General features: G+C 37.9%; 3 protein-coding genes across 3 annotated transcripts; all 3 read left to right on the top strand.

Moving 5' to 3' along the window:
* Positions 1-1,043: 1,043 nt before the first annotated feature.
* LOC111410706 lies at positions 1,044-2,787 on the top strand. Its single transcript, XM_023041182.1, has one exon. The coding sequence runs from the start codon at positions 1,210-1,212 to the stop codon at positions 2,533-2,535; it is 1,326 nt and encodes a 441-aa protein (XP_022896950.1). The 5' UTR covers positions 1,044-1,209; the 3' UTR covers positions 2,536-2,787.
* A 5,491-nt stretch (positions 2,788-8,278) lies between these two features.
* Positions 8,279-9,060, top strand: LOC111410705 (early nodulin-93-like). Its single transcript, XM_023041181.1, has 4 exons — positions 8,279-8,428; positions 8,508-8,569; positions 8,667-8,742; positions 8,816-9,060. The coding sequence occupies exons 1-4, from the start codon at positions 8,350-8,352 to the stop codon at positions 8,902-8,904; spliced, it is 306 nt and encodes a 101-aa protein (XP_022896949.1). The 5' UTR covers positions 8,279-8,349; the 3' UTR covers positions 8,905-9,060.
* Positions 9,061-11,060: 2,000 nt separating this feature from the next.
* Positions 11,061-15,459, top strand: LOC111410704 (5'-3' exoribonuclease-like). The gene is made up of 5 exons (XM_023041180.1): positions 11,061-11,636; positions 13,532-13,656; positions 13,771-14,085; positions 14,184-14,353; positions 14,783-15,459. The coding sequence occupies exons 1-5, from the start codon at positions 11,301-11,303 to the stop codon at positions 15,196-15,198; spliced, it is 1,362 nt and encodes a 453-aa protein (XP_022896948.1). The 5' UTR covers positions 11,061-11,300; the 3' UTR covers positions 15,199-15,459.
* Positions 15,460-25,140: the final 9,681 nt, after the last annotated feature.

Raw genomic sequence — 25,140 nt, 5'->3', positions numbered from 1 at the left:
GTGCTGGTTGGATGTTTTTATCCAAGGGAATTTCTATTTATAAATAGTGTCCTACTTGTAATGGAATTGTTTGACAAGTGGTATAAGAGTTGATATAGAATTCTTGGGTGTTTAGGTTTTGACTATGCCAATATTGATATACCCGAGGAGTGTATCCCCGAGGACTCAATACATACCCCACCTCATTTCTCTCCCTATGGTCCTCGGGGTAACCCAAGTCCTCGAGATATCATAGTCGTCGAGATACCTCGAGGACACGTTTACCTTCCCCAAATGTCCTCGAGAGTAGTCCTCGAGACATACACCACCAACATGCCTCGTAAGACCTGGGTACCTAACTAACAAACCTAAACACCCAAGGATTTTACATCAACCCTTACACCACTTGTCAAACAATTCCATTACAAGTAGGATACTCTTTATAATAGAAATTCCCTTGGATAAAAACATCCAACCAACACAATCCTACTAGGATTACACTACCTACTCCTATAAAAGCAGAGCCTTGGGCCATTATTCAGGTACGTTTTTACATTGTTCTTCAGCACATAGCCTCACGCATATATCTCCCTTTCTGACTTAAGCATCGGAGGGGCGACGAGAACACACCTCGTTGCCTTTGTTTCAGGTATCGGAAAATCTACAGGTACGATTTTTGGTAGCATCAGGTTTGTTTGTTAGATACCCAGGTATTAGGAGGTATGTTGGTGGTATATGTCCCGAGGACTATTCTCGAGGATTTGAGAGGATGTTAATATGTCCTCGAGGAATCTCGGGGATAATAATACCTCGAGGTCTTAGGGAGACCCCGAGGACCATGGCAGAGAGATGATATGGGGTATATATGGAGTCCTCGGGATGTATTCCTCGGGGTGTATCAATACTGGCATCGTCATTCGTAATATTATTTTATTAAAATATACGTGAATGAAAAAATAGGGAAAAAAAAAAAAGTATTTTTGGCACAATGTCAAACAAGGGAGGATGGTAACATTGTTACGTTTTTATCTTCTGATACTTCAATCGTTAGGGGTATTTTGAATTTCGAATCTCTGAATTTGATACGATATAAAATTTCTGGCCATCTCACACCTAGATGCTCGTTTCCTCTTAATCTCCTCGTGGCCTTGGAAGTGAAGCACGGTTCTTCCTTCCAACGGAGAGGAGGAGCCTCCATTAATCTCTTCGCTCCACCGTTACGCCGCTGCCATGGACTTTAACCTCCCCCGTGGCTCTCCTTGCTCCTCCACTTCCTCCTCCGACCACCACCACCCTAACTCTTCCACCCCTCACCACCAAAATGGACATCTCTACTCCTCCCCCTCTCCCACCTCCGACTCCATGCACTCATGGTGGGAAACCATTTCCAAAGCCCGTTCCCGCATCCACATCCTATCATCTCTCCTCCCCACTGATGAAGAGTCTTCTCTCTCCCTCTCATCTCTCGCTGACACCGATCGCCCTGCCCGCTCCCTCCTCCTCTCATCTGCCGCCTACTTCTCCTTTTCTGCCGCCCTTTCCTCCCCTTCCTCCGGCTCCGGCGCTGACCCCCTCTGCCAGTGGCTATATGATACTTTCCTTTCTTCCGATCCAGACCTCCGTCTTGTCGTTCTCTCCTTTCTCCCCCTTCTTACGTCCCTATACCTTCACCGCATTCACCATCCCTCCTCTTCAACCGCCGTATCTCTGGCCGGTTTTGAAGCTGTGCTCTTGGCCCTCTATTCCTCCGAAACCAAATCACGAAATGGCAAACCTGTAACTATTTCAATCCCGGATCTCTCTCAACCTTCACTCTATCACCCCCCTCGGAATCCCGTTAAATCGAACCCTAATTCCGCCAATTCTCAGGTTAAGCCTTTGGTTGGGGTTTTATCGCCGCCTTTAGAACCACAGATCGCAGTGAAATCAACTAAACGTGCCTGCATTGTTGGGGTTGCTCTGGATTGTTATTATAAGCAGATCTCGCAGATGCCCATTTGGTCAAAGCTTGATTTTTGTAAATTCACAGCTGAATGGGCCGGTCAGGATTGCCCATGTACGTCAGATTTTGACAAAAAACCTGAAAATGTTGTGGAAAATAATCACGGGTTTGAGAACAATGATGGGTTTGAGAAAGATCAGAGGGTCAATTTCAATGAGATTGAAAACGTGGTGGCAAGGGTTACGGATTTGGATATTGAGGATGATAATTGCAAGGATGCAAGGCCGGATGGTAGAATTCCGCTTCCCTGGGAGTTGCTGCAGCCAGTTTTGAGAATTTTGGGCCACTGTTTGTTGGGTCCTCTGAATGTAATGGAGATGAAGGATGCAGCATCAGTGGCATTGCGGCATCTGTATGCTAGAGCTTCACATGATCTGGTTCCGCAGGCAATTTTGGCTACCAGGAGTTTAATTCAGCTGGACAATAGGGAGCGTGATGCAGTGAAGGCCGCAGCAGCATCAGCATCAGCATCAGCAACAGCCAGTGCCCCTGGGTCCAATGCAAATACACCAAGTAAGGCTAAGAAGCCTGAGATCCTTTTGGTTTCCAAGTGATTATAATAGTAGAAGGCATCTTTTAAACCTGTCATCGACTTTGATTTTTGTGAAAATGTATGTTTTTTCTATTTACCTTAGTTTTTAAATGCTCATTTGAGTGTATCATATGTATTTATTACCATGAGTATGTTAGATTGAAGTGATAGATGTTACAATTCCCAGGAGTAAAAACCTGTGTAAGATTATAATTTTCAATTTCGAATTTCCTTGTCTTGTCAATGCTTTTAGTAGATGCTAATTTGTTGTTAACTCTTTGTATATACCTATGCTTAAAATCATTTCCTTTTGGTTCTTAATTGACTATCTCTACATATTCTTTAATACATTGCTGAACTAACATGTGAAGAAAATTATTTGTGTATCCAACTTCTCTGTAATTGAAACTTAATTGGGTTTTACAGGCGTTCAAAGTGTTAACACTGCTTGGCATTGATTTAGGTCTCGTTAGTGATTATTTGCAGCTATATTGTTGTAGGTTTATTCATATTGCTTAAGACTTCTGCTATAAGAGATCAAGTACAACTCGTCTTATGCTTCTTTATTTGTTAAGAAAATCTTTTCACGTATTTGTTGGCATAAGTGTACGCTGTCTAATTTGAAATATCTTAGAAATATCTTATTGAATTATATGCTGACTCTACTTAGGTTCTGAGTCAAATATTCAATTAAACTTCAAAACTTTTGTCTGTGGCAATGAATTATAGGCTTGAGTGGTTCTAAATTTAGAACATCAGAGTAATGATCTCTACTACTTGTGTATCAGTCAGACCCTGGAAGCTAGCTAATTGATATAGAAAAATGGATGAGGTTATAGTGAATGATTCTCCGCCCTGTTACATTTTTCTCGGATATATTCAACTAAGATGGTGGTGTGAAAATAGATGAATCAATACTAGGACGTGTATTTCGGAATAGATAAATATTGAAGCCCATACTGTCTATGTGTGATAGAGGGAGTATTAGGTTATTACTGCTATTTTTACCAGTTGATAGAAGAGGAAATGTGCATGTTGCATGTATTCCTCCTTTTATGGTTGTGCTATAAGAGTTATGTATATGTCATTTAAGATATGTGATGAACTTAAAAGCGAAGTGCTGAACTGCCATATAAAGAACTTAAGTTAGCCATCCCATCATTATGCCTTTTCTTGCCCATGCAAACGTTCATCACTATATTGTAACTGCATTATTGTTACTTATTTAGCTTCTTTTTCTAGAACATTTATTTAACTAAATTTGATGCCTACCTAGATAACCTGATTGTTAGCACACCATTTATGTTTTTCTACTGGTTGGTTTGCTTTTCTTTTGCTGTTGTTGACACGGAAATAGCTAGAGATTGTAAGTCTTGCTCTCACTGTTGATGAATGGGTGGAACAACAATGGGAGGACTGGATTTTATGTAACATCATAGGAGCATGCCGAACTGGTGATATCTCAAATTTTGCACATCAGTACTTCTAGATCAAAAGATATGATTTGGTTTGATTGGTTCCTATGGGTAGTTGACTAATGTGGTAGCCTAAGCCTCTTGAACGCTCTATAGAATTAACACTGTTAAAAACGAATGTAGCTTTTACGTATCATGGTATGTAATTGGCAAATGTTTGATGGAGAACTTATTAAGACAGTTTGTACAGTCACTGAGGCATTTAGATGCACTTATCAGGAGAAACAACGGGGCTAGTATAGAGAAGATTTTTTATAAAAAAAATACGTGAACTTTGATAATTGAAAAGGGGTTAGAGCCTTTGATTAGGTTATAGAAGTGGTTCTGACAGCAGATCCTTGTCACTCATCCAATCAAGCGTGAGAAGAAGCTTTATTGAGTTGACTTCAGTTAAATTGAGTTTTTTGGGAAGTGGGTGGGATTGGTGAGTTTTAGCTCCCGTCTGGCCCCCATTAAATTCAATTATATTACATTTCATTTTTCTTTCTCCTACTTTCAACCACACAATCTTTCATAAAATAATATTATACATAAATCAAAAACTTTTCATTCTTTTTCAATCACTCATTTTTCAAAAAAAATACTATTCCACCAATTTTCATTTTCAGGAAACGGGGGCCAAACGGGGGCTTAAAGAAGATGATTAAGTTGCAAATCTTGTGCTTTCTCTATGGGGAATATGAATTGGAATAGCTGACATTGCACAGTGAAAAGAGACAGCAATGCTGTTTGCAGCATGTACGTGTAAAAATAGGCAAATTGTATCTGATGTCTGCTCTGAAATGGGGGCAAAAATGGGGAGATTCTGATGTAAATGATTGCCGAATAGTGATGCTGTGTTCTGATGAAGTTAAATTTAGTATATAGTTGAAACCGCACGTGGGCATTCATTCAGTTTCTAAACTTGAAACACAATTTATGCAGATGACCAATGTTTTCTTCTTTGTCAACAATGAAAATGAGAAACCTATTGGTTAGGGTATGTGTCCTATGTTGATATCTAGAGGTAAATATATCAGATGAAGACATGTAGATAAATTAATGGGAATTTGATAGTATCCAGTGTCATGAGATACAGTCGGTCATTGAAATCATGTAAGGGGGAAACACCTATTATGTTATCCTGAAGTGTCTACAGTTGTATATAGGCTCAAGCAGCTATGTATCAATTTGTGCTCACTTTCTCTATATCTTGTTGAATATTGTATAGAGACTTGGGAGAGACAATGCATACTTTTTAGCTTCTAAAATTTTTTGGATTCTAGTCGAGCCCGGCTTGTTTAGTTGTAAGTGTAATGTAAATCAACCAAGTTGGGTTTTAATTTAGGCACACAAAGACAGTAGTTTGGTTAGACATAGCTTCAAAATGAACAATTTTTTTGCTCTTCTATGATATCAAGCCAAGCATGAACAGTCTAAAGCTTGGAATGGAGGCCTGATTATACATTAAAAACTAGAAGTTTTTAAATCAAGTTATTCTTGGAGGTTATCTCTCAACTAGTTTTCTAAAAGGCAGGGCCTATGCTGCTATGCATGTGGCGTGAAAAGGCGACCTGCATATGGAAAAGGTGTGAAAATGGTAGTTAACCCTTTTTCGACCACCTATAATAAGGATCTAAGCACCAAAAGGGTAGGCTAATGCAGGTCTTATGCGCCTTATTTCCTTTTTTCTTTTCTTAGTTAAATAAACTAATTAAGTAAAATGAATTATTATTATTGTTATTAATCTTAGAATGATTGAAATAATATTAAAAATAAGAAAACTTCTTGAGGCTTGATCCTGTCACCTTGCCACGTCTTGCTTATAGAACCTTTCTTTTAAGTTTTAACCATTTGCCAAGTTTTGTTTCCGAACTACATAATGTAGATTTCAAGAACTCCACAAAACATAAAAGCAAATTTCCTGATAAGCACCTTCACTATTAGTTGTCAGATTGAAATGTTTAGGTTTTATTACTTGCTAATATTTGATCTTGGTGGTAAATAAAAATTAAGTTTGAATTGCTTTCTACCTTTGATACTGACACGTTGTTTGTGGCATTTTTCAACTTTGTTTTCTGATAACTCTGGAGAGTTCAGATTTTTTTGTTATTGTGATGTCTACATTTCACAGTTTCTACCAAACTTGTACTATGGAAAATTACATCTAAACTGATGGCACGTTTGTTACACATTCAATCTCATTTATTAGTTAGCGGTACTAGCAGCCAAGCTTTGAAAGTTTCTTATTGAGGGAGTTCGTTCATCAAATAAATTTTAATAAATGTGTGAACCTTTTTGTGCTTATTTCCTAAAAGTTGCACTCATTTTTTCCAGTTGCAATACTTTTTTTTTTTTTTTTTTTTTTTTTTTTTTATTAACTTTTTTTTTTTTTTTTTTTTTGAGAATGTAGATTTTACTTTAGGACAATGCTACACATATTAAATTTTTTTATCAAATTTTTTACTTACTACTCACAACAGGAGTGAAGATCATATATCGGCATTTTTAAAGTCACGTGGAGCCCGCATGCATTGTGAAAGGGGGACACCATTCGGTACATATGGAATAATACTTTATGGTTGAGAAAAGTATTTCATTGACAAGTCCATGTTGCTAAGTATTGGAACCTTTTGCATACAGGGATGGCAATTTGCCCCATCTCGATGGGTTGGCGAGGCGGGGGATGCTCAGCCCCGTGAAGAGAAAAAATTAAAAAAATAATAGTAAAAATAATAAAAAATATGAAAAAATAAATGTGGCAAGCCGCCACCCCGTCTAAGGCAAGGCGGGGCTGGGCAGGGCACCCGCTCTGTTGCCATCACTATTTGTATATAGAAAATGAGTAGAGATGTGAAGTTAGACGGGGCGGCGGCTGGACACCCGCACCGTTGTCATCACTATTTATATATAGAAATTGAGTAGAGATGTGAAGTTTTACGTATCTATTTTAGTTCAAGGGATAAAAAGCATTGCTTCTCAATTAGGGAATAGTCATTGGTGTTCGGGATGTTGTGTTGGACAAATACAGAACACAATAATAGCTTGTACATTATACTGAACATACACTCAAGTGGGTTTTTAGAACTAAGAGCAATGATTTTGTTTCAAAAGAGTAGATAGATCCCTTCAAATAAATCTTTGCTAATTTGTAAAGGTAAGATTAAATTGAAGCTTTGGTATCCATATGTCAAATGGAAAATGTCAAAGTCTGGAGCCCCGGGGCACAGTTCAACTGGTGGATCAATCAACATTGACTTGCTTCTAGCGGCAGGGTGGAGAATTCGATTCTTGGTGGGAACCTGCGGCCAAAAATTTGGTATGGAGCAATTACTGTGGAGGAGGGTCTCTTGTGCGCAGAAGTGTACAGTCAATAGGGGGAACCTGTGATCCAGTTGAGGCATAACCCGCGATTTACCTCCTCCAAGGTTCTAGGGGCATGGATTTTGGAGATCCAGGATTTAGTCTAGTGTAAGATGGGATACTTGGATATATTAAAAAAAAAAATGTCAAAGTCTGGATTTCAATTATTTTGGTATCCATCCTTTCCATATACAGTACACAGAAATACATCTGTGTTTTTTTGTTGACATACGTTGAAATCCGATGGACTTTTAAGTGTTGTTGGGTCCAGATCCAGGCGAATTCTTCCCATGGTTTTGGACACCAAACCAGTGGCAGTGGATGAAAAGATGCAATAAAATCCGGGAAATTATTTTATAATTGGGGAAAATCACATTTTTATGAATTCATTGATGATAAAGAGAAACTTTTATTTGGATCTGTACGCACCTCAAGTGCCAACCATGTTACATTATGCCTCCTGGTTTTGATGGAAATCATATTGAGCTGAACCAAACATGAGAACGGATAGATGATCAGATATAGAAATGAGAAATTGTGACACGACACTTCAAAATCGCTCTTGAAAATAAATTTTTAGGGCATGTTCGATAGTGATTATAAGAGTTGATTTTTGATCGTTGGAGAGAAAAGTGAGTCCCATCAGTAAGTAAAGAAGTCAAAAATGACGACTGAAATTATAAAATAACGATCAAAAAATTAATTTTTTTAGATGAATTGCTACCAAACAGGGACTTAATTCAAAACAAATTACGAATGTCCATGGCATGTATATGAGACAGAAGGGTTATGTTGAAATTTTAAGTTGGCAACCGACCATAAAATGTTAATCCGAATCCGACCTTAGAAATGACAATGAAACCATCAAATGTTGTACTGAAATGGATCAAGATTCAGGGGGCTGCTATCAATTTAAACATTGACTGCTTTCTATAAATATATACCTAACTAAATCAATAAACTCCACTAACATCTCCCTAAGTAACTATATACCAACCAATTAACCAAACCACAACACAATGGCCAAGAATGCTACTGAAATAACCAGTTTGGCTTCCCTCGATCGAAAGCTAGCCATTGCCAAACGTTGTTCTCATGGTACATAACATCATTATCTTTGTTTCTTCGTACAATACTAAACGAACAGTTTAATAAACATATTTAATTGTATTTGCAGAAGGTGTAATGGCGGGAGCCAAAGCAGCTGTCATGGCTTCCATTGCTACTGCGATTCCGACGGTACATAACATCAATTAAATTAATAATAATAGGCTTTGTTACATGTTTAATTAATTTGAACTTATTATAAACCCTACTTTTATATGTGTTAAAAAAGTTGGCAAGTGCAAGAATGGTGCCTTGGGTGAGAGCCAATCTCAATCCCACCGCTCAAGCTCTCATCGTTTCCACAGGTTACTTTTTTACATTGAAACTTGTTCAGTTTTAATTTACAGTAAGTAATATTTATTTTGATTTAAATAACAGTGGCTGGAATGGCATATTTCATTGTGGCTGACAAGACCGTTCTGGCTACAGCACGGCGAAATTCCTTCAACCAGTCACAACTACACTGAACCATAATAATTTCTAAAAGTTTTGTTTTTCGCAGTCAGTTATGTAATATTTATCCATCTTTTACCGCTTTCAGTATTAAATAAAATTTGCTTTCTTTTCCTTTATTTTATATTGTAAAATTGCATAAATTCTTATTCAGCACAAATATAAAAATTGTATTTCTGGTTCCTTTTCTTTTACTATTTTTTATTTTTTTGCTGTAAAACAAATGATCCTAGTAGATATCCTGGTGGAACCACCTTTCCCCCACACCTAATGGACACTCGTAGGGTTAAAATAGAAGGAAAATGTACAAGATAAGTAGAAAAAATATATTTTCTTGAATAGGAAAGGGAAACAATCAGAGTGGGCGAGCCTAGTCCGTATTTGGCGGGCCAACCTAACCCATTAATCGAATTGAATTGGAGCTGTTTGGTCGGTGGTTATAGACAGTTAAAGTTATGTACAAATGCACTGTATGCATCTTGGAAAATGTTGGGTGTACAGGTGGAAAGATGCTGTCTCAGTAAAATCAGCTATAACATTTCTATGGCAAGGGGGCCTGAGGGCCTCTGCACTCTACATCTGATTAGACCATCTGTCATTCAGCTCTCCAACCAAATTTTCTTTTTCATTTTTTTTAAATACCGAAAAATAATGAAGATTTTAATCCAAATAATCAAAAAGCCGTGGAAAACAATGGGTTGTGCCGCTTGAACAATTAGCCCTAGTTGCCTAATGTACCATCTCATTGGTCGTTGAAATAGTATAAGAAATATCTCCTCTCCAAACATAAGTTTATAACTAGTAATTACTAAATGATGGAGGAGACAGTGCATTAATCTCGAGCTAAATATTTGTTATAGATTTTTGATCGTCATTACATGATATAATAGCTTCAAATATTTTTGCATATGCATTAATTCAAGCGACAAAGAACATGTAAGTATATATTTCCTGATCACCATAGACAGAATTCAGTCATGATATTGTTAAATCAATCCTGCTTTGCTTTGAGGGTTTGACACCTTCTCTGACAGCCCTCTCACGATAGGCAGCAGCAATTATTTGACCTTTTTTTGAGCCTCATGTGGGTATTAGTCAATAAGGATGACATTTTTTCCTGACAAAAAAACTTTTAATTCTTGTTAAATTTTCATATTGTTTCTAAGACTTTATTTTGAGTAAAAGAAGATTGATAACGTCACGTCGTATCTGAAAATTAAATTGTGAAAAAGAGGAGTGGGAGGAATGGATCAGGTTCAGGGGACTGGCAACGTCCTGTTTTAGTGGGAGACAGGCTTTAGAAGAGAACCGCCTAACAAAAGTTAAATTACCCAAAGGATTAAAAGGTTGTGTACAAGAAAAGTAATAATGGAGGGAAAATGAAAATCAATATATTTATAAACAATAGTGTACACTTTATTCTTGTAGTTGAAAATTGTTCAACTTATTTGGTACAATTTAAAAGTTAATTAAAATCAATTTTTGACTGTTATTTCACTATTTCAATCGTTATTTTTGATTTTTTCTCTCACAGGTAGGATCCAATTTATCTCTAATGGTCAAAAAATCAATTATCAAAATCCTTACCAAACAAACACATATAACTAATTGATAGGATGATCGGGCCCAATAATCAACTATTAGGGCTAGCCTTATACCGTGTTTTAGTTTCGTTTAGTGCCTAATCAGATTTATTTTGACCTTGTAGGATGGCAAATCTCAATTTCAATTTTTATTCATTTGAAGTGGAAAAATAATTCTAGAGAAGGTGTGTTAAATAGTAATGAAAAATTATATGTTCGCGTGTTCAATTATTAAACTGTGAACATATATGATTAAAAATAAGTTTAAAAAAAAATAATTTTCAAATATCTATGCAAACAAGTTCCAAGTTAGTAGGTCCATTTTGAAACCACAAGTACAATCAAGAATCTTAATTTCTCTCTCTCTCTCTCTCTCTATTTTTTGTTTGATAAGGAATCTATGCATTATTTTCATGTTAAATAGAAAAGAAAAAAAAGAAAAGAAAATTTCCCTGAGAGTGTTCCATTCAGAGAAACCATGTAAAGATATCTTCTCCAATTTCTATGACTATTGTTTGTTTCTCATTTTTTTAAAAATGAAAATGAAAAATATAATTATTATGAGTCCCATACAAAATATAAAAATTTTAATTTGATGACTCAATGTTATGAATAACGATAATATTTTTTTTATTTTAACGAGAAAAGATAGAGAACAAAGTACTATATTCGAAAACAAATAGATATATACCCTACACAGATCCTACCGCTTGACCTCAATTGTTCAATAAAACCCAACGATTCCCTCCTCCTTTCTTCTTCTTCTTCTTCATTATTTTTCTCCTGCTTCGTCATTATCATTTATTTCCTTTTTCTCTCAAAATCAAATGATGGCTGATAAAGAAAGCTCGAAAAAGCCAATTGTTAATAACAGCAATAATAATTCTAAGAAAAAGAAGAAAAAGAAGAGAGGCGGTGCCAAGAGGAAAATGACCCTTGAACAAACAGTGGCATACAAATCAGTCCGGGAATGGGTTTTCTTGGACCGGTCTAATGATAATAGCTTTAATTCAATGTGTCTTTTTGATTCGGTTTTGGATGACTTTGGGGTGCAATGGTACCAGCCAAAAGAAAAACTTGTCTTTGAATTTCACTGTCACTCAACATGCAGTGATGGATTCTTGTCTCCTTCCAAGCTTGTGGAGAGAGCTCATCAAAATGGGGTGAGCTTTTCTTTCATTTTCCAATTATTATTATTATTTTGGGGGTGGGGGGTGTTCTTCATTTTTTGTAGTTACGGAAGATGAATTTTCCTTTGAATTGGTTTTGTTATACATTTGAATGTGCTATTTCTATTTTCACCCTGTTCATATGCAATTGGTGTTTCAATTATAAACGAAAGGATTTGATGATTTTTTGGATCAAGTATCTGATATTTTCCCCATATTGTTAAATTTCATTCTGATTGAATTGTGTTCTGATTATCAAAGTTCACCCTTTTGCTTCTTCTTTTGGAAAAGTTGGGTAGATGATTGAATTGTGACGAATTTTAAGGCAAAAATTCTACAATCCTAGGTATGTTTATAACTTTATATATAAGCTCTTCAACTTTGGAGTCAGTTGAGTACATAAGTCGATGGAAATCGGACAGTGCATAGACTATCAATGATTCCTTTGGGCTCAATTTAGTATTGGAATTAAGTTTTGAAGTCTCTGGTCTCCACACATTAGTCAAAACCGGAGCATTCTGATCTTGTAGTTTAAATGTCGTCAAGTGCAGAACACGATAATGTAGGTGACAATTTGAGAACTGTGTTGTATGAATTGGATAGAACATTTCAGAATTATCAAGAAGGATCATTTTTGTAGGTTTATGACACTCCTTGGGGTATTTTATTTTGGCTCAATTTTTCACTGTGAAGGGGAAGGAGACAGAGTTAGGTTGTAAAACTTATATCATCTTTTCCTTATCCATATGCCAGCTTTTCAACTTAATCATCAAATTTCATGTTGATTGCTGTCATAGAAGCACGAGACACAAATTGTTTGTCTTATAGATGTCTCGTCTCTGCAGATCTTCTATGCCATCAATGCATTTGGTAGCATTTTGCATTCTTTTACAATTCTTCCTGATCATTTATTCTAAATGTGCAAAATATTGCAAGAAGAAAAATGTTAATAGATAATAACCTGTTTAGGCCTACCAAATGGCCTTACTGGCATTAATTGTGAAGTTACTACCAGAAAGGCTAGAAGAATGGAAATAAAAGCAGGTCAATGTATATTAGTTTACATGTAAGCAAAAACTATTCTTGTCATCGCAAAGTCAGATGTCCTTTCTGAAATTCGATACGATCACATTCCAAGAGTATGTATTTGTTGGTGTTCATTGAGTGGCTTTGTTTTTATTTGTGTGTGCACGCCTCCAAAAAGAGGTTCTTTTTCCTTTTCTCTTTGAAGGAATGGTAGTAAGGGGGTGGGTAGGAGTTCGCGATAGAGGGTGTTCTGTAGTTATTTCCTTTCGCTTTAAATAATGACTTCTTGGTGTTGGTCCTGCAACCTTCTGGAACAATCAAATAAATCAATAAGGAAATTGTAAAATAACTACAGCTTATTGAACAATATTGAAATCCAAGAGGAACTTTGCCTTCATCTATAAAAATGAATTCTAAAACATATGCAGAGGAATTTCTGTGAACAAGGAAGCTTTATAATCGCATGAATGTGTGTGTGTGTGTGTGTGTGTGAGAGAGAGAGAGAGAGAGAGAGAGAGAGAGAGTAAATTAAAGATTTACCATCTGTATAACATATAAATCTAATTTGATTTTGTGTGTGACATAAAAATCTGAGAGAAGATGTTCTATAATTCTATTTCTTGTGATTATTTGATATATCATGTGTTGTTGGAGATCTATCCTTTATGTTTAATGCTGTTTGCTCAGGTTGTATCGTGATTATGTAGATAATCTATCCTCCAACATTGTTTGTTGTTCTTTTATTTTTTGGTTTCTATCAAGAACAGTGTAATTTTATCTTTGAGGACAAATTATTTTCTTAGAATAATCCTTTTTAGATCATAATTAGTTGTGCTATTAATTTGTAAGTCTGTCCATAACAGGTCAAAGTGCTTGCTTTAACGGATCACGACACGATGTCTGGAATCCCTGAAGCCCTGGAAGCAGCACGCAGATTTGGCATCAAGATTATACCTGGTGTTGAAATTAGTACAATGTTCTCCACAAGGTTATTGTTTTCCTGTGTATTCATTTGCTTAATGTTTACTATCATGGTAGTGATTATCTAGAACGTTGCAATTATTTCTTGTACTATGTATTTATTTTGTAAAATGACTTGCAGAGGAGAGTCGGGACCAAAAGAACCTGTTCACATTCTCGCATATTACAGCAGTTGGGGGCCAAAAAAATCTGAGGAATTCGAGAAGTTCTTAGGTAATATTAGGGATGGACGCTTCATCCGTGCGAAAAACATGATCTCAAAACTGAACAAGCTCAAGATGCCTCTTAAATGGGAAAATCTAATCAAGATTGCAGGAAAGGGTGTTGCTCCTGGGAGGCTCCATCTTGCTCGTGCTCTGCTAGAAGCTGGCCATGTAGAAAATCTAAAACAGGCTTTTACTCAGTATCTTTATGATGGTGGACCTGCATATTCTATGTAATATTTTTGACATCGTCAACTTGGCTTTATTTGTTTGCTGGTTTTTATGTTTTCAAATAGTCCAATGTAGAAGTTTTGCATGTTCTTTGGTGCAGGGGAAGTGAGCCAGTGTCTGAGGAGGCTGTGGAATTGATACGTGAAACGGGAGGTATTGCAGTGCTGGCACATCCATGGGCACTGAAGAATCCTGCCACCATCATCAGAAGACTGAAAGAAGCAGGACTACATGGGATAGAGGCTTACCGAAACGATGGAAAACTCGAAGGTACGTACGTTTTATATATAGTTCTACTCTCATGTAATTCACCCAAAACGTTTATGATTTTTTTAATTTTTTAATTTTTTTGAGCTTAACAGATTTTAATATTGAAGTTATCGGCGAAATGTTGTACTAGTTAATGGTACTAAGTACCATCACCAGAGGACTAGTTGACTTTCCAACTAGAGATTCTAGAATTATATACCCCCGTCCCCGCCCTTCCAAAAAGAAATAGGAATGATTTTCAAATGACAACCTGCTGCAGATATGGCTGCACGGGTCATATTCTGATTAGCTGTATATGAGAGTTTTTGAAAAATGATTTCTTCTTGGTTGTTATTTAGATCAACTGCGAAGGAACTACAAATGTATGTTTTAATTCTAGTTTGTAAGGTTTTATGTTGATATTTTAATTCACCCTTTGTTTCAATATAGTATACAGTGATTTGGCTGATGCACAAAATCTTTTGAAACTTGGAGGATCGGACTATCATGGGAGAAGTGGTCAGCACGAATCCGAGATGGGAAGTGTGAGTCTTCCAGTGATGGTGGTGCACGAGTTCCTTAAGGTGGCTCGGCCAATCTGGTGCAATGCCATCAAAGAAATCCTAGAAACTTATGTCAAAGATCCCACTGACTCAAATTTGAAACTTATTACGAGATTTGGACAGACGAAGGTTTCAAGGGGCATTTCAACTTTCACGTCTGCCAGTGAGTTCATAAAGCAATATTTATCGACATGGTTGTCAAAGGAAGAAAGAGAGAGCACAGATTTTGAGTCTATCAAATTGGAGCTTTCCCATATTTCAGTCAGTCAAACAGAGTTGGAGGCTCTTGCAGCAAGTAAATAGTTTCTCTCGAGTTTTTTCCTCTGTTCGTGTTCCTTCCACACACCATAAGTTCCAAGAAGAGTAATTTTATCTATGCATTTAAGGGCAACTCTCCTTTCAGAGTTGTCAGTGTAATATGTTACGTTTTTGACAAGTTCAGATGGTTCCATTATTTTTTATTTTCGTGAAGAGCGTCATCATGTAATTCTTCTTCAGAGCTAGACAATCACCCAGATTTTTAAGTGTTGATGGATAAACAACATTTGTTTGTTTACTTATTTACGAGTGAACTTGGCAGCTCCATTCGTCTAAAAAAAAATAAAAAAATTTCTAACTTTTTAGGAGGAATAGTATTGGATCGCATGAAACATGTGGAATTATGCTGATCTAGGAAGGGGTTTGAATCGAGCCCCATTTTTCTATCAAAATGTATTTTTAAATAGTGATTTGACCTTATTTCAATCACACATTTTTCAATAAAATAATATCACACGTAAATTTAAAATTTTTCTTTATTTTTCAACCACACATTCTCCATCATAATATATTACAAAATGTATTTTTGTGAAGAGAACGCGGCTCAAACAATCCTTGAATTCCATTTGGAATTGATGAAGACAGGTTTGTTAGCTCGAATCCAAAAAGACAGTATGCAAGTCTAGGAGTGCGTTATGTTCCCTACATCACAGGCAATTTATCAACTGGAATTCATGGGATCAATCTAATCCATCTCCGTCTCGTTCTGCCTCATGGCTTAGCATTTGGACAAGTGGAAATCATTTGTTGCATGATTTTAAGATCAATTCTAGGCATATCTTGGTAGGACCACGCTAACACATCCAATGAATTACTTAATCAAATAAATGAAGAATTTCTTTCAGAACTTTCTGTTGGAGAATCAACCTTCAATGGTGGATTTTTCGAGCTCAGTTTCACCAATTTCTATCTTATTAAACATACCCAACAATGGCTCCAATCCAAACAATCATGATTCTTACTTCGGTTGCTCAAGTCAATGTGTTCACAAAGAACACAATATGGTGGCTGCAATGAATCACCAAGAATAGAGGAAGACGGATTCAGTTTTTAAGGCTCAAGAGAGAAAACTAGGGAAAAATGTCGGCTCCTCTTTTCAATTGCAAAACACACGGCTCTTTCAACAAATGAGAGCAATATATAGGTTTAGGGTGTAATAATATAATGGGCTCATGGACCAACTAATGGGTAAAGGGGGCGGAACACAAATTGAGCCATCCAAGAAGTAAATGGGTCGTGAGCAACATTAACTATATTAAGTTGCTTCAAACGACCCTCAAGTTGTTTTTCGGGTTGAGCCAATTAATCGAATGTGTTAATAAATATTTCAATCATCAACCGAAATCTATGAAATCTAATCCGACTATCCGACATTGTTTAAGATCATCGCCCGGGATTATTGGATATCAAAAACCCAACAATCTCCACTTTGATGCCCAATAATCTGCAAATTAACCAAAACACAAAGTTTAAACTTACACAATCAAGGTAATCCTATAAAATTGGTATCTCAGACCTTACCTCGTGTTTCGAACCGAAACACACACCATACCTGATCCATGTACTCATCGGGGCTAAAGTCCAAAAAACACCCAGGTAGAAACAAGTACTTACAGTGAACAACTAATCATGCGATAAAGATATTATATAGGATACATCACACAGATCTTTTCAAATTCACGTTCACACAGAATTAAAGATTAACACCAAGTTAATCAGCACACGGTCAAACACATATGCAACAAATGCATAAATGACCTCATGAAAGATCTCACCACACTTATCCTATCCCATTTCGTGTTACTCCCACCTCGAGAACACATATCTCCTCTCATCGCCCACCATGCTAACTAAATAGATCACACAACTCATGTCAAAATGACAAGTCACAGTAGATCCTAAGTTCAGGAATAATCCTCTATAACCATCACTTCTCCTAACTTACGTGGATAATGGGACTCCACCTTATAGAAGTGATAGAAGTGCCTCTCTCGCACTCCACCTGTACAGGGTCTCTTTCACAGATAAAAGATTTCTACACATTTGATCACATCTCCACTCGTGATCCAAATGTCACACTCCACATTCCCCGCTACAAATCACCATGTACCCCTAGACATCTATACTTCACCTTACCAAAAGACATCTAACACACTGCTAATGCATCCTAACCCACTATGCATGCAAACGATCACACCAAGTAATCACATTACCTCAAAATTCATGTAGACACACATATCAAACAAATTGAAATGCAACATATAGTCATGCAACAAATTAGGCAATCACGCACATGCTGAAAGGATCACACACAGATGCATATGCAGTGACTAGGTTTACTCTCTCAATAAACCTCACTGGGGTCATAACTCGACCCCTCAACCACATTCGTCTCACCCCTCACATAACCCTTCTGCTTATCCTTCTTCTTGGGACAATCCCTAATAAAGTGTCCAGACTTACCACAAATATAACATCGTCTACCACCAGACTTGTCTCGTCCCTTGCCCTTCATCTTACCACCTTCATCACTCGAGTCACTACTCGAATCACCGCTATTTTGAACTCTACCCAAATTCATTTTCTTAAACTTCATCCCACGCCTTATCATGTGTAACTCACCACTCCTCTTATCTTCATTTTCAACTTTCATTTCCATCTCCTTACTCCTAAGTGAGTCTACGACAATCTCGGGAGTCAATGTATTCCTACCATATTTAATGGCATTTTTAACTTCCTTATATGACTCAGGCATAGAATTAAGCAAGATTATAGTCTTGTAAGTTTCAGATATGATTTCTTCACAGTTAACAATATCTTGCACAAGTTTATTGAAAATATCTAAATTGTCATCAAGATCCTTTGAAGGATCCATTTTAAAACTGAAGAAATGCTCAAGAAGATAAAGTTTATTGGAGTGGATTTAAGTAAATATAGATCTTCCAACCTTTTCCAAAGATCTTTTGTAGTTTTCAATTTTCCTATTTTTCTCAAAACAGCTTCAGACAGATGTAAAATGATTGAGGTATAAGCAAGCTCATCGGCTTCTTCTTTTTGTTCTTTTGAAAAATTAGCTGGAAAATTGCCTTCAATGATTTTTGAAACCTTTTGTTAGACTAAAATACCCTTCATTTTTTGTTGCCAGATTTTTGTTGGACTAAAATACCCTCCATTTTTTGTTGCCAGATTGAAAAATCACCCTTTCCATTGAAAATACCAACTTCGAAATGTGAAGACATTTTTGAAAAACGAAATAATCAATTAGGCAAATAGATCACACAAAGTAATCCTACGGTCGCAATATACACCGTTCTAGATTCCCAGGGTTTCGTAAGACTCGCTGTCTTAGATCAAGGGAACGTTTGAACGGATAAGGTCTAGGTATTCTAACGAAAGTAACAACACAGTGGAATTTACGATGCAACAAAATAGGTATATCCAATCAAATGAAATTTCACGACAATTTTAGCACAAAGCACAATACGCTAATTTATTCAAAAATAAGTACTCAATCGCAACAATTAAGTGCAAGTAATCCTAATTTCTAGCACAAGCAATGGATGCCAAGCAATGACAACCCCCAACCTATTGTCATCCCACGCGGTGACACACTAATGCTTAAATTAACGGGTTAAGCCAATTTACCAGAGCGGACGTGTCTGAGTCCATATAATCGAGAGATATGCGAATCTGCTACTTTAGGACCACCACTATTCGTCCTAAAGATTCAGAAAATATAACCGTGCAGCTCGCCAAGAAATGTAGTTTGATTTCCAGGGGCAAAATCGTCCAACTTTTTCTATGTTACCTGAAACAGAAAACTTTCAACACGAAAAATGTTAGAAATAATATGAGGAACAAACTATTTGAAGACACCTTCCCCAGAATCGGGCCCACGGGCCGCCGAAGAAGCCACGTGCCCCCGCCATCGCCGTCGGCCACCCAGCACCGCCTCCACGTGCAGATCACGAATCCGGCCTCCATTTCTCCAAAAGACGTCTGGATTTGCCGAAAATTGAAGTTGCAGATCCGATTTTTGGGAAAATTTTTTGGACAGTTTTATTTTTTTGATTTCTGCCTATTTTTTGGTTGGATTTTGGCCGGAAATTCCACCCCAACCTCACTCTGATACAAATGTTGAACAATCGACCTCCGATGGTGGATTTTTCGGGCCTAATTTCGCCAATCTCTATCTTATTAAACACACCCAACAATGGCTCCAACCCAAACAATCATGATTCTTACTTCAGTTGCTCAAGTCAATGTGTTCACAAAGAACACAATATGGTGGCTGCAATGAATCACCAAGAATAGAGGAAGACGGATTCAGTTTTTAAGGCTCAAGAGAGAAAACTAGGGAAAAATGTCGGCTCCTCTTTTCAATTGCAAAACACATGGCTCTTTCAACAAATGGGAGCAATATATAGGTTTAGGGTGTAATAATATAATGGGCTCATGGACCAACTAATGGGTAAAGGGGGCGGAACACAAATTGAGCCATCCAAGAAGTAAATGGGTCGTGAGCAACATTAACTATATTAAGTTGCTTCAAACGACCCTCAAGTTGTTTTTTGGGTCGAGCCAATTAATCGAGTGTGTTAATAAATATTTCAATCATCGGTCGAAGCCTATGAAATCTAATCCGACTATCCGACACTGTTTAATTTCATCGTCCGGGATTATTGGGTATCAAATATCCAACAATTTCAACTCTATGAGCCCTTAGGCAACTTTACACATGTATACATCTTGATTTTAGACGTTTATAAGAGGGTTCGATTTGGGATAACTTCTAGTAACATAAAACAGTGCAATTGATGTTTGAGAGTTTATTATATATATATATATATATATATATATATATTAGCCAAGTTCTCAATTTATAATTTCTTGTTTGACATTTTTAGTCATAGTTCATATTTTATTTATATTGTTATAAAAAGAGAACAAAAGAGAGAATCCAATATAATTGTATGTTTTATTAAAAATCAAAGTCTCATATTTATAGAGAATAATTAGGGTTACAAAGAATACAATAATCATAATGATTAGGACTGTAGGGTATATAAGTTATTCATAAATATTATTATATTTACTACACTCCTCCTTAAATGATTATTTACACAATAATTATCTCATTTAAACATTATTTGGCAAAAATCCAATGAGACAAAAATGCCAACAAAAAAGAGTCTAAATAATTTGAAGTAATAAAATGTTTCCTCGTTAAAACATTGTCAAGAAAACTCAATGACACAAAACTGATCGAAGGAAAAAGAGTACAGTTGCTCCCCTTGATTTCAATAAATAAAAATTCTTATATCGAGTCATCCATGTCTTCTACGTCAATATATTCAATATTGTAATCTCAGGTGAAGTATGTCTCGTGTTATCTTGTATAGTTTTCAATTGGCACCGTCTTGATACAAGATATTTATCGATCTTTGATGATGGTATTAACCCGATGATTTGAAAAATAGCTCTTGATGATATCTTCAGAGGTCTCATACATATAGAGTATTATTTTGAGTGTATCTTATATCATGGACATTTATTATACAAAGAATATGCCTCATTAAAATCTAATGAAAAAAATATTATTCTTTTGAATATGCTATAAAAATGTACCCCTTAAAAATTTTATCATGAAAATCCAATGGGACAAAAAACTTGATGATGCTACCAAAAATCGTACATGTTGGATCCCCGAGCTTGAGGACTCTGAATAAGCACGATGGCAGCCTTCTGGTACCTGAAACAAAGGCAACGAGATGTGTTCTTGTCGCCCCTCCGATGCTTAAGTCAGAAAGGAAAATATGTGCGTGACGCTATAAACAGGAGAATAATGAGAACGTACCTGAATAATGGCTCAATGTTCTGTATTTATAGAGGCAAGTAGTGTACTCCTAGTAGGATTGTGCCAGTTGGATGTATTTATCCAATGGAGTCCTGTTTGTGAGGAATGTCCTACTCGTAATGGAATTGTTTGACTAGTGGTGTAAGAGTTGATATAGAGTTCTTGGGTGTTTAGGTGTCCGTTTATTAGGCACATACGTCTCGAAGATCTGTTAATGGACGATGTCCCGAGGACCATAGGGGGTGATTTTTATATTCGTATGCGTAGTCCTCGAGGACCAAAATACCTCGAGGGCTAGAAAGATCTCGAGGACATTTGGCAGAAAAGTGGGCGGAGCACGTATGGAGTCCTCGAGGAAATGGTCCTCGGGTATATAATATTGGTATCATCATTGGCCCCCGTGCACTTTTCCTAGAGACCGAGCTCTGGGATGGGGTGAACCTGAGTTATGAACACCTCACTTTAGGTAACGTCGTCGAGAAATACAGGTTGACGATAAAGGTCGGTATTGATATGACCATTGCAGAGATAGAGCTTGGATTGGTAACACGTGTCTTCATGGACAGCCATAGATGGCGACATTTGGCCTCCCGTCGTTTTCACCTATAAATACTGCTGTTCTCACCATTATTTTTCACTTTTACCCACTGTAAATCTAAATTCTGCGAGGTCGTGCTCGAGAAAAATACTTTGGAAACTTCTCAAGTCATTGGGAAACTCCAGGTAAGGCTCGAGACTCTAAGTTATTCCATAAGCTAGGTCTTAAGTTCATTGAGTAATGTCGAGTAGTTAGGGTCGTGATTTATCCAGTAGTTCGAGTAGTAGCGAGGACGTAGGAACGTCGATAATTCCGACGGCTATTCTCCTAGAGGCTACACCCGATGCTCAAGTTAATATGATCTTCGAGTATCTCGATAAACCCTGTAGGCTAAAAGAGCACTCAGCTATTGCTGCGGCTAGGGAATATGGTACTATGCCTATTTGTGATGTTAGATTCCCTAGCCCCGAGGATAGGATTGTTCGAGCTCGACGAGAGGAGTTCATTATTTTTAGGGAAACCCTTAAGGCTGGCTTTAGGTGGCCCCTTCACCCCTTTTTCATTGCTTTGTTGGTTGAGCACTCCATGTGCCCGGGGCAATTAGTGCCCAATGCCTGGAGAATGCTCGTGTATTTTTTTTATAGCTTGTAGGTGCTTAGGTATCGAGCCCAACATTGACCTTTGTAAATTGGTGTTTAAGCTTAAGAAGCATCCTCGGTATACTTGTTTTGGCTATCTCTCGACGATAGGAGGTTTTAAGTTCCCGAGAATGGCGAGTTCTCTAAAGGGGTGGAGGGAGGGGTGGTTTATGTAATAGCGCAAGAACCTGACCTTCCTTTCTGGCCCGATTGGAGGATCCCCGATGTCGAAAAGTTCTGTGAGGGCTAGGTGTATCCAGATGTGTTGGAAGAGCATAGGAGGATGCTGATAGGGCTCAACCCCCTTTTCTCAATGATGAAGGAGATTGGGGAAGAGGTTATAGACATGGCAGATATTAGAGGCGTCGAGGGTAGGGATATTCCCTTATTTTTTGAAAAATAGCTTGACCTTGTGCTCATTCTAAAGTATTGTAATCTTGCAGGTATGTCGTTTGATCCTCGAGCCCTCCGTAATTTTGTCAGCACAAGGGCTGATGCCCGTCCACAGGGGCAACCTCCGGCGAAGAAGAAGAGCAAGAAAATGCCTCGAGGAACCCCAATTGAGCAAAGTGTGAGGGGGCTTGGCAAAATATCTCGAGCACAACCTCAAGTCTCGAGCCCGGTGCAGTCGAACCAAAGATCTCCTACTCCTCGACCTCCTTTTGAGGCAGTCGATCTCGAGGAGGACACTGTTCCTTTGGTGAATTCCCTGACCGAAGACTTTGAACGTTGCCACCTTGTTCCCGGTCTTGTTAATAAATACAAGGAGGAGGTAAAGCTCGAGGATGGGATGAAGGTCCTCGAGCTCCTTACTATGAAGGTAATCCTCGAACATTTGACTTCAGCTTTTAGTTTCTTCTTCGAGATTAATACCCTAAATTTTTTTTCAGACGTTGAGTGTAGCTCGAGGACTTTCTCTTCAAGGAATCAAGGAAGCCAAGAAAGCGGCTAGGGCGGAGACCTCAATGGCCTCTAAGGACAGGAGAATTCTTAACCTTGAGGCAGAGGTCGAGGCTTTGTTGAAAGAGCGTGATGACACAAAGAGGGAGGCTGCTAAGGCCTGGGATGACCTTAGTGTTGCGAAGGATGAGGTTGAGGATGCGAGGCTCGACTTATCCAAAAGACAAAGGATTTTGAGCGCGAGCTCGCGGACGTCAAGGAGAAGGCTTGGGAGGAGTTTAAAACCTCCGAGGATTGTGACAAGATTAAGGATGAGTACACGTCGGGGGCGTACTTCCACACTCTGAAGGAGGCTCGGGCCTTCCTCCGTCTGAAATTACCCGACGTCACCCCAGATGATCTGAAGATCGTGCCTTCTATCACTGATACCCGGAGCTCTCGGGTTCGAAAGATGGAGGATCAGGTGGGGACGACGACGAGGAAGGCCTTGAGGACGACGTGCAGATTGACATCCACAACCTCGACCCTCCCCTTGGTCATATTGGATAGTGTCCCCACCCTGATCTCTTGTTTTGTAATTTTTGAAACAAGTATTATGTTCGACGACTGCATAATGTTTTGTTATTATTGAATGAATCAATGTCTTTAGATATGAACTACCAATTAGTCATCCCGATCTCATGCACTAACAATAAAAAGATAATCGTGCATGTGAGGTAATTAATCATCCCGATCTCGAGGATTTATGATATACTCGAAGACTTCACACATCTTGAGCACACTAACTGCAAAAAGAAGTAATTACTTATGGCACATCCTCGGGGGATTTAAGATATACTCGAAGACTTCACACATCTCGAGCACACAAACTGTAAAAAGAAGTAATTACTCATGGCACATCCTCGGGGGATTTATGATATACTCGAGGACTTCACACATCTCGAGTAGACTAACTGCAAAAAGAAATAATTACTCGTGGGACGTCCTCAGGGATTTATGATATACTTGAGGACTTCACACATCTGAAGCACACTAACTGTAAAAAGAAGTAATTACTCATGCGACGTCTTCGGGGATTTTGATATACTCGAGGACTTCACACATCTCGAGCACACTAACTCTGAAAAGAAGTAATTATTCATGTGACGTCCTCGGGAATTTGATATATTCGAGGACTAGAGTTCTGCCTCAAGCATCAAGTTTTGAGGCAAAAATCTTTAACTCCTACAGTAATCCTCGAGCTAAAATTGTCTAGAAAGATAGAGGACTTTTATATGCTACCGGGCATTACTATCATGATTGTGCTTGAGAATGTTTCATGGTTGAGTTTTACTGTGAGTGGTTGTGTAGGGCAAGGTTTTGTGATGCTTGCTTGGGACAGGGTTTTGAGTGCCTGCTCGGGGCAAGGCTTTAAGTGCTTGTTCGAAGCAATGCTTTTTAGGTGCTTGCGTGTGGCAAGACTTTTCAAGTGCTTGCGCGGGGCAAGGCTTAGAGTGATTGCTCGGGGCAAGCCTTTTTAGGCGCTTGCTTAGGGCAAGGCTTTGATTGCTTGCTCGGGGCAAGGCTTTTTAGGTGCTTGCGCGGGGCAAGGCTTTTGAAGTGCTTGCTCGGGGCAAAGCTTTTGAGTTTCTTGCGCGGGGCAAGACTTTTAAGGTGTTTGCGTAGGGAAAGGCTTTTAGTAGCGAGATCACATTTTGATGAATAGTTTAATTCTTATTGTACTTTAAAAATAAACTTGGCACGCAGGCCTGATAATTGAAAACGTGAACCTTGGCACGCAGGCCTGACTACCGAAAAATAAGACTTGGCACGCAGGCCTGAGAACTGAAAATGTGAACCTTAACACGCAGGCTTGACTACTGAAATAGAAAGAGCAAGTTACTTGTAATATATATTTAAATTCTCGGTGTTCCATGGTCTTGGAAGTGGTCTTCCTGATGTATCCCTTAAATCGTATGCACCTCCTTGAAGCTGTCGTATGACTTCGAAGAGCC

Source organism: Olea europaea, chromosome 15, assembly GCF_002742605.1.
Source record: "Olea europaea var. sylvestris chromosome 15, O_europaea_v1, whole genome shotgun sequence".
Taxonomy (NCBI): Eukaryota; Viridiplantae; Streptophyta; class Magnoliopsida; order Lamiales; family Oleaceae; genus Olea; species Olea europaea.
This window is presented reverse-complemented; position numbering and strand designations above follow the sequence as displayed.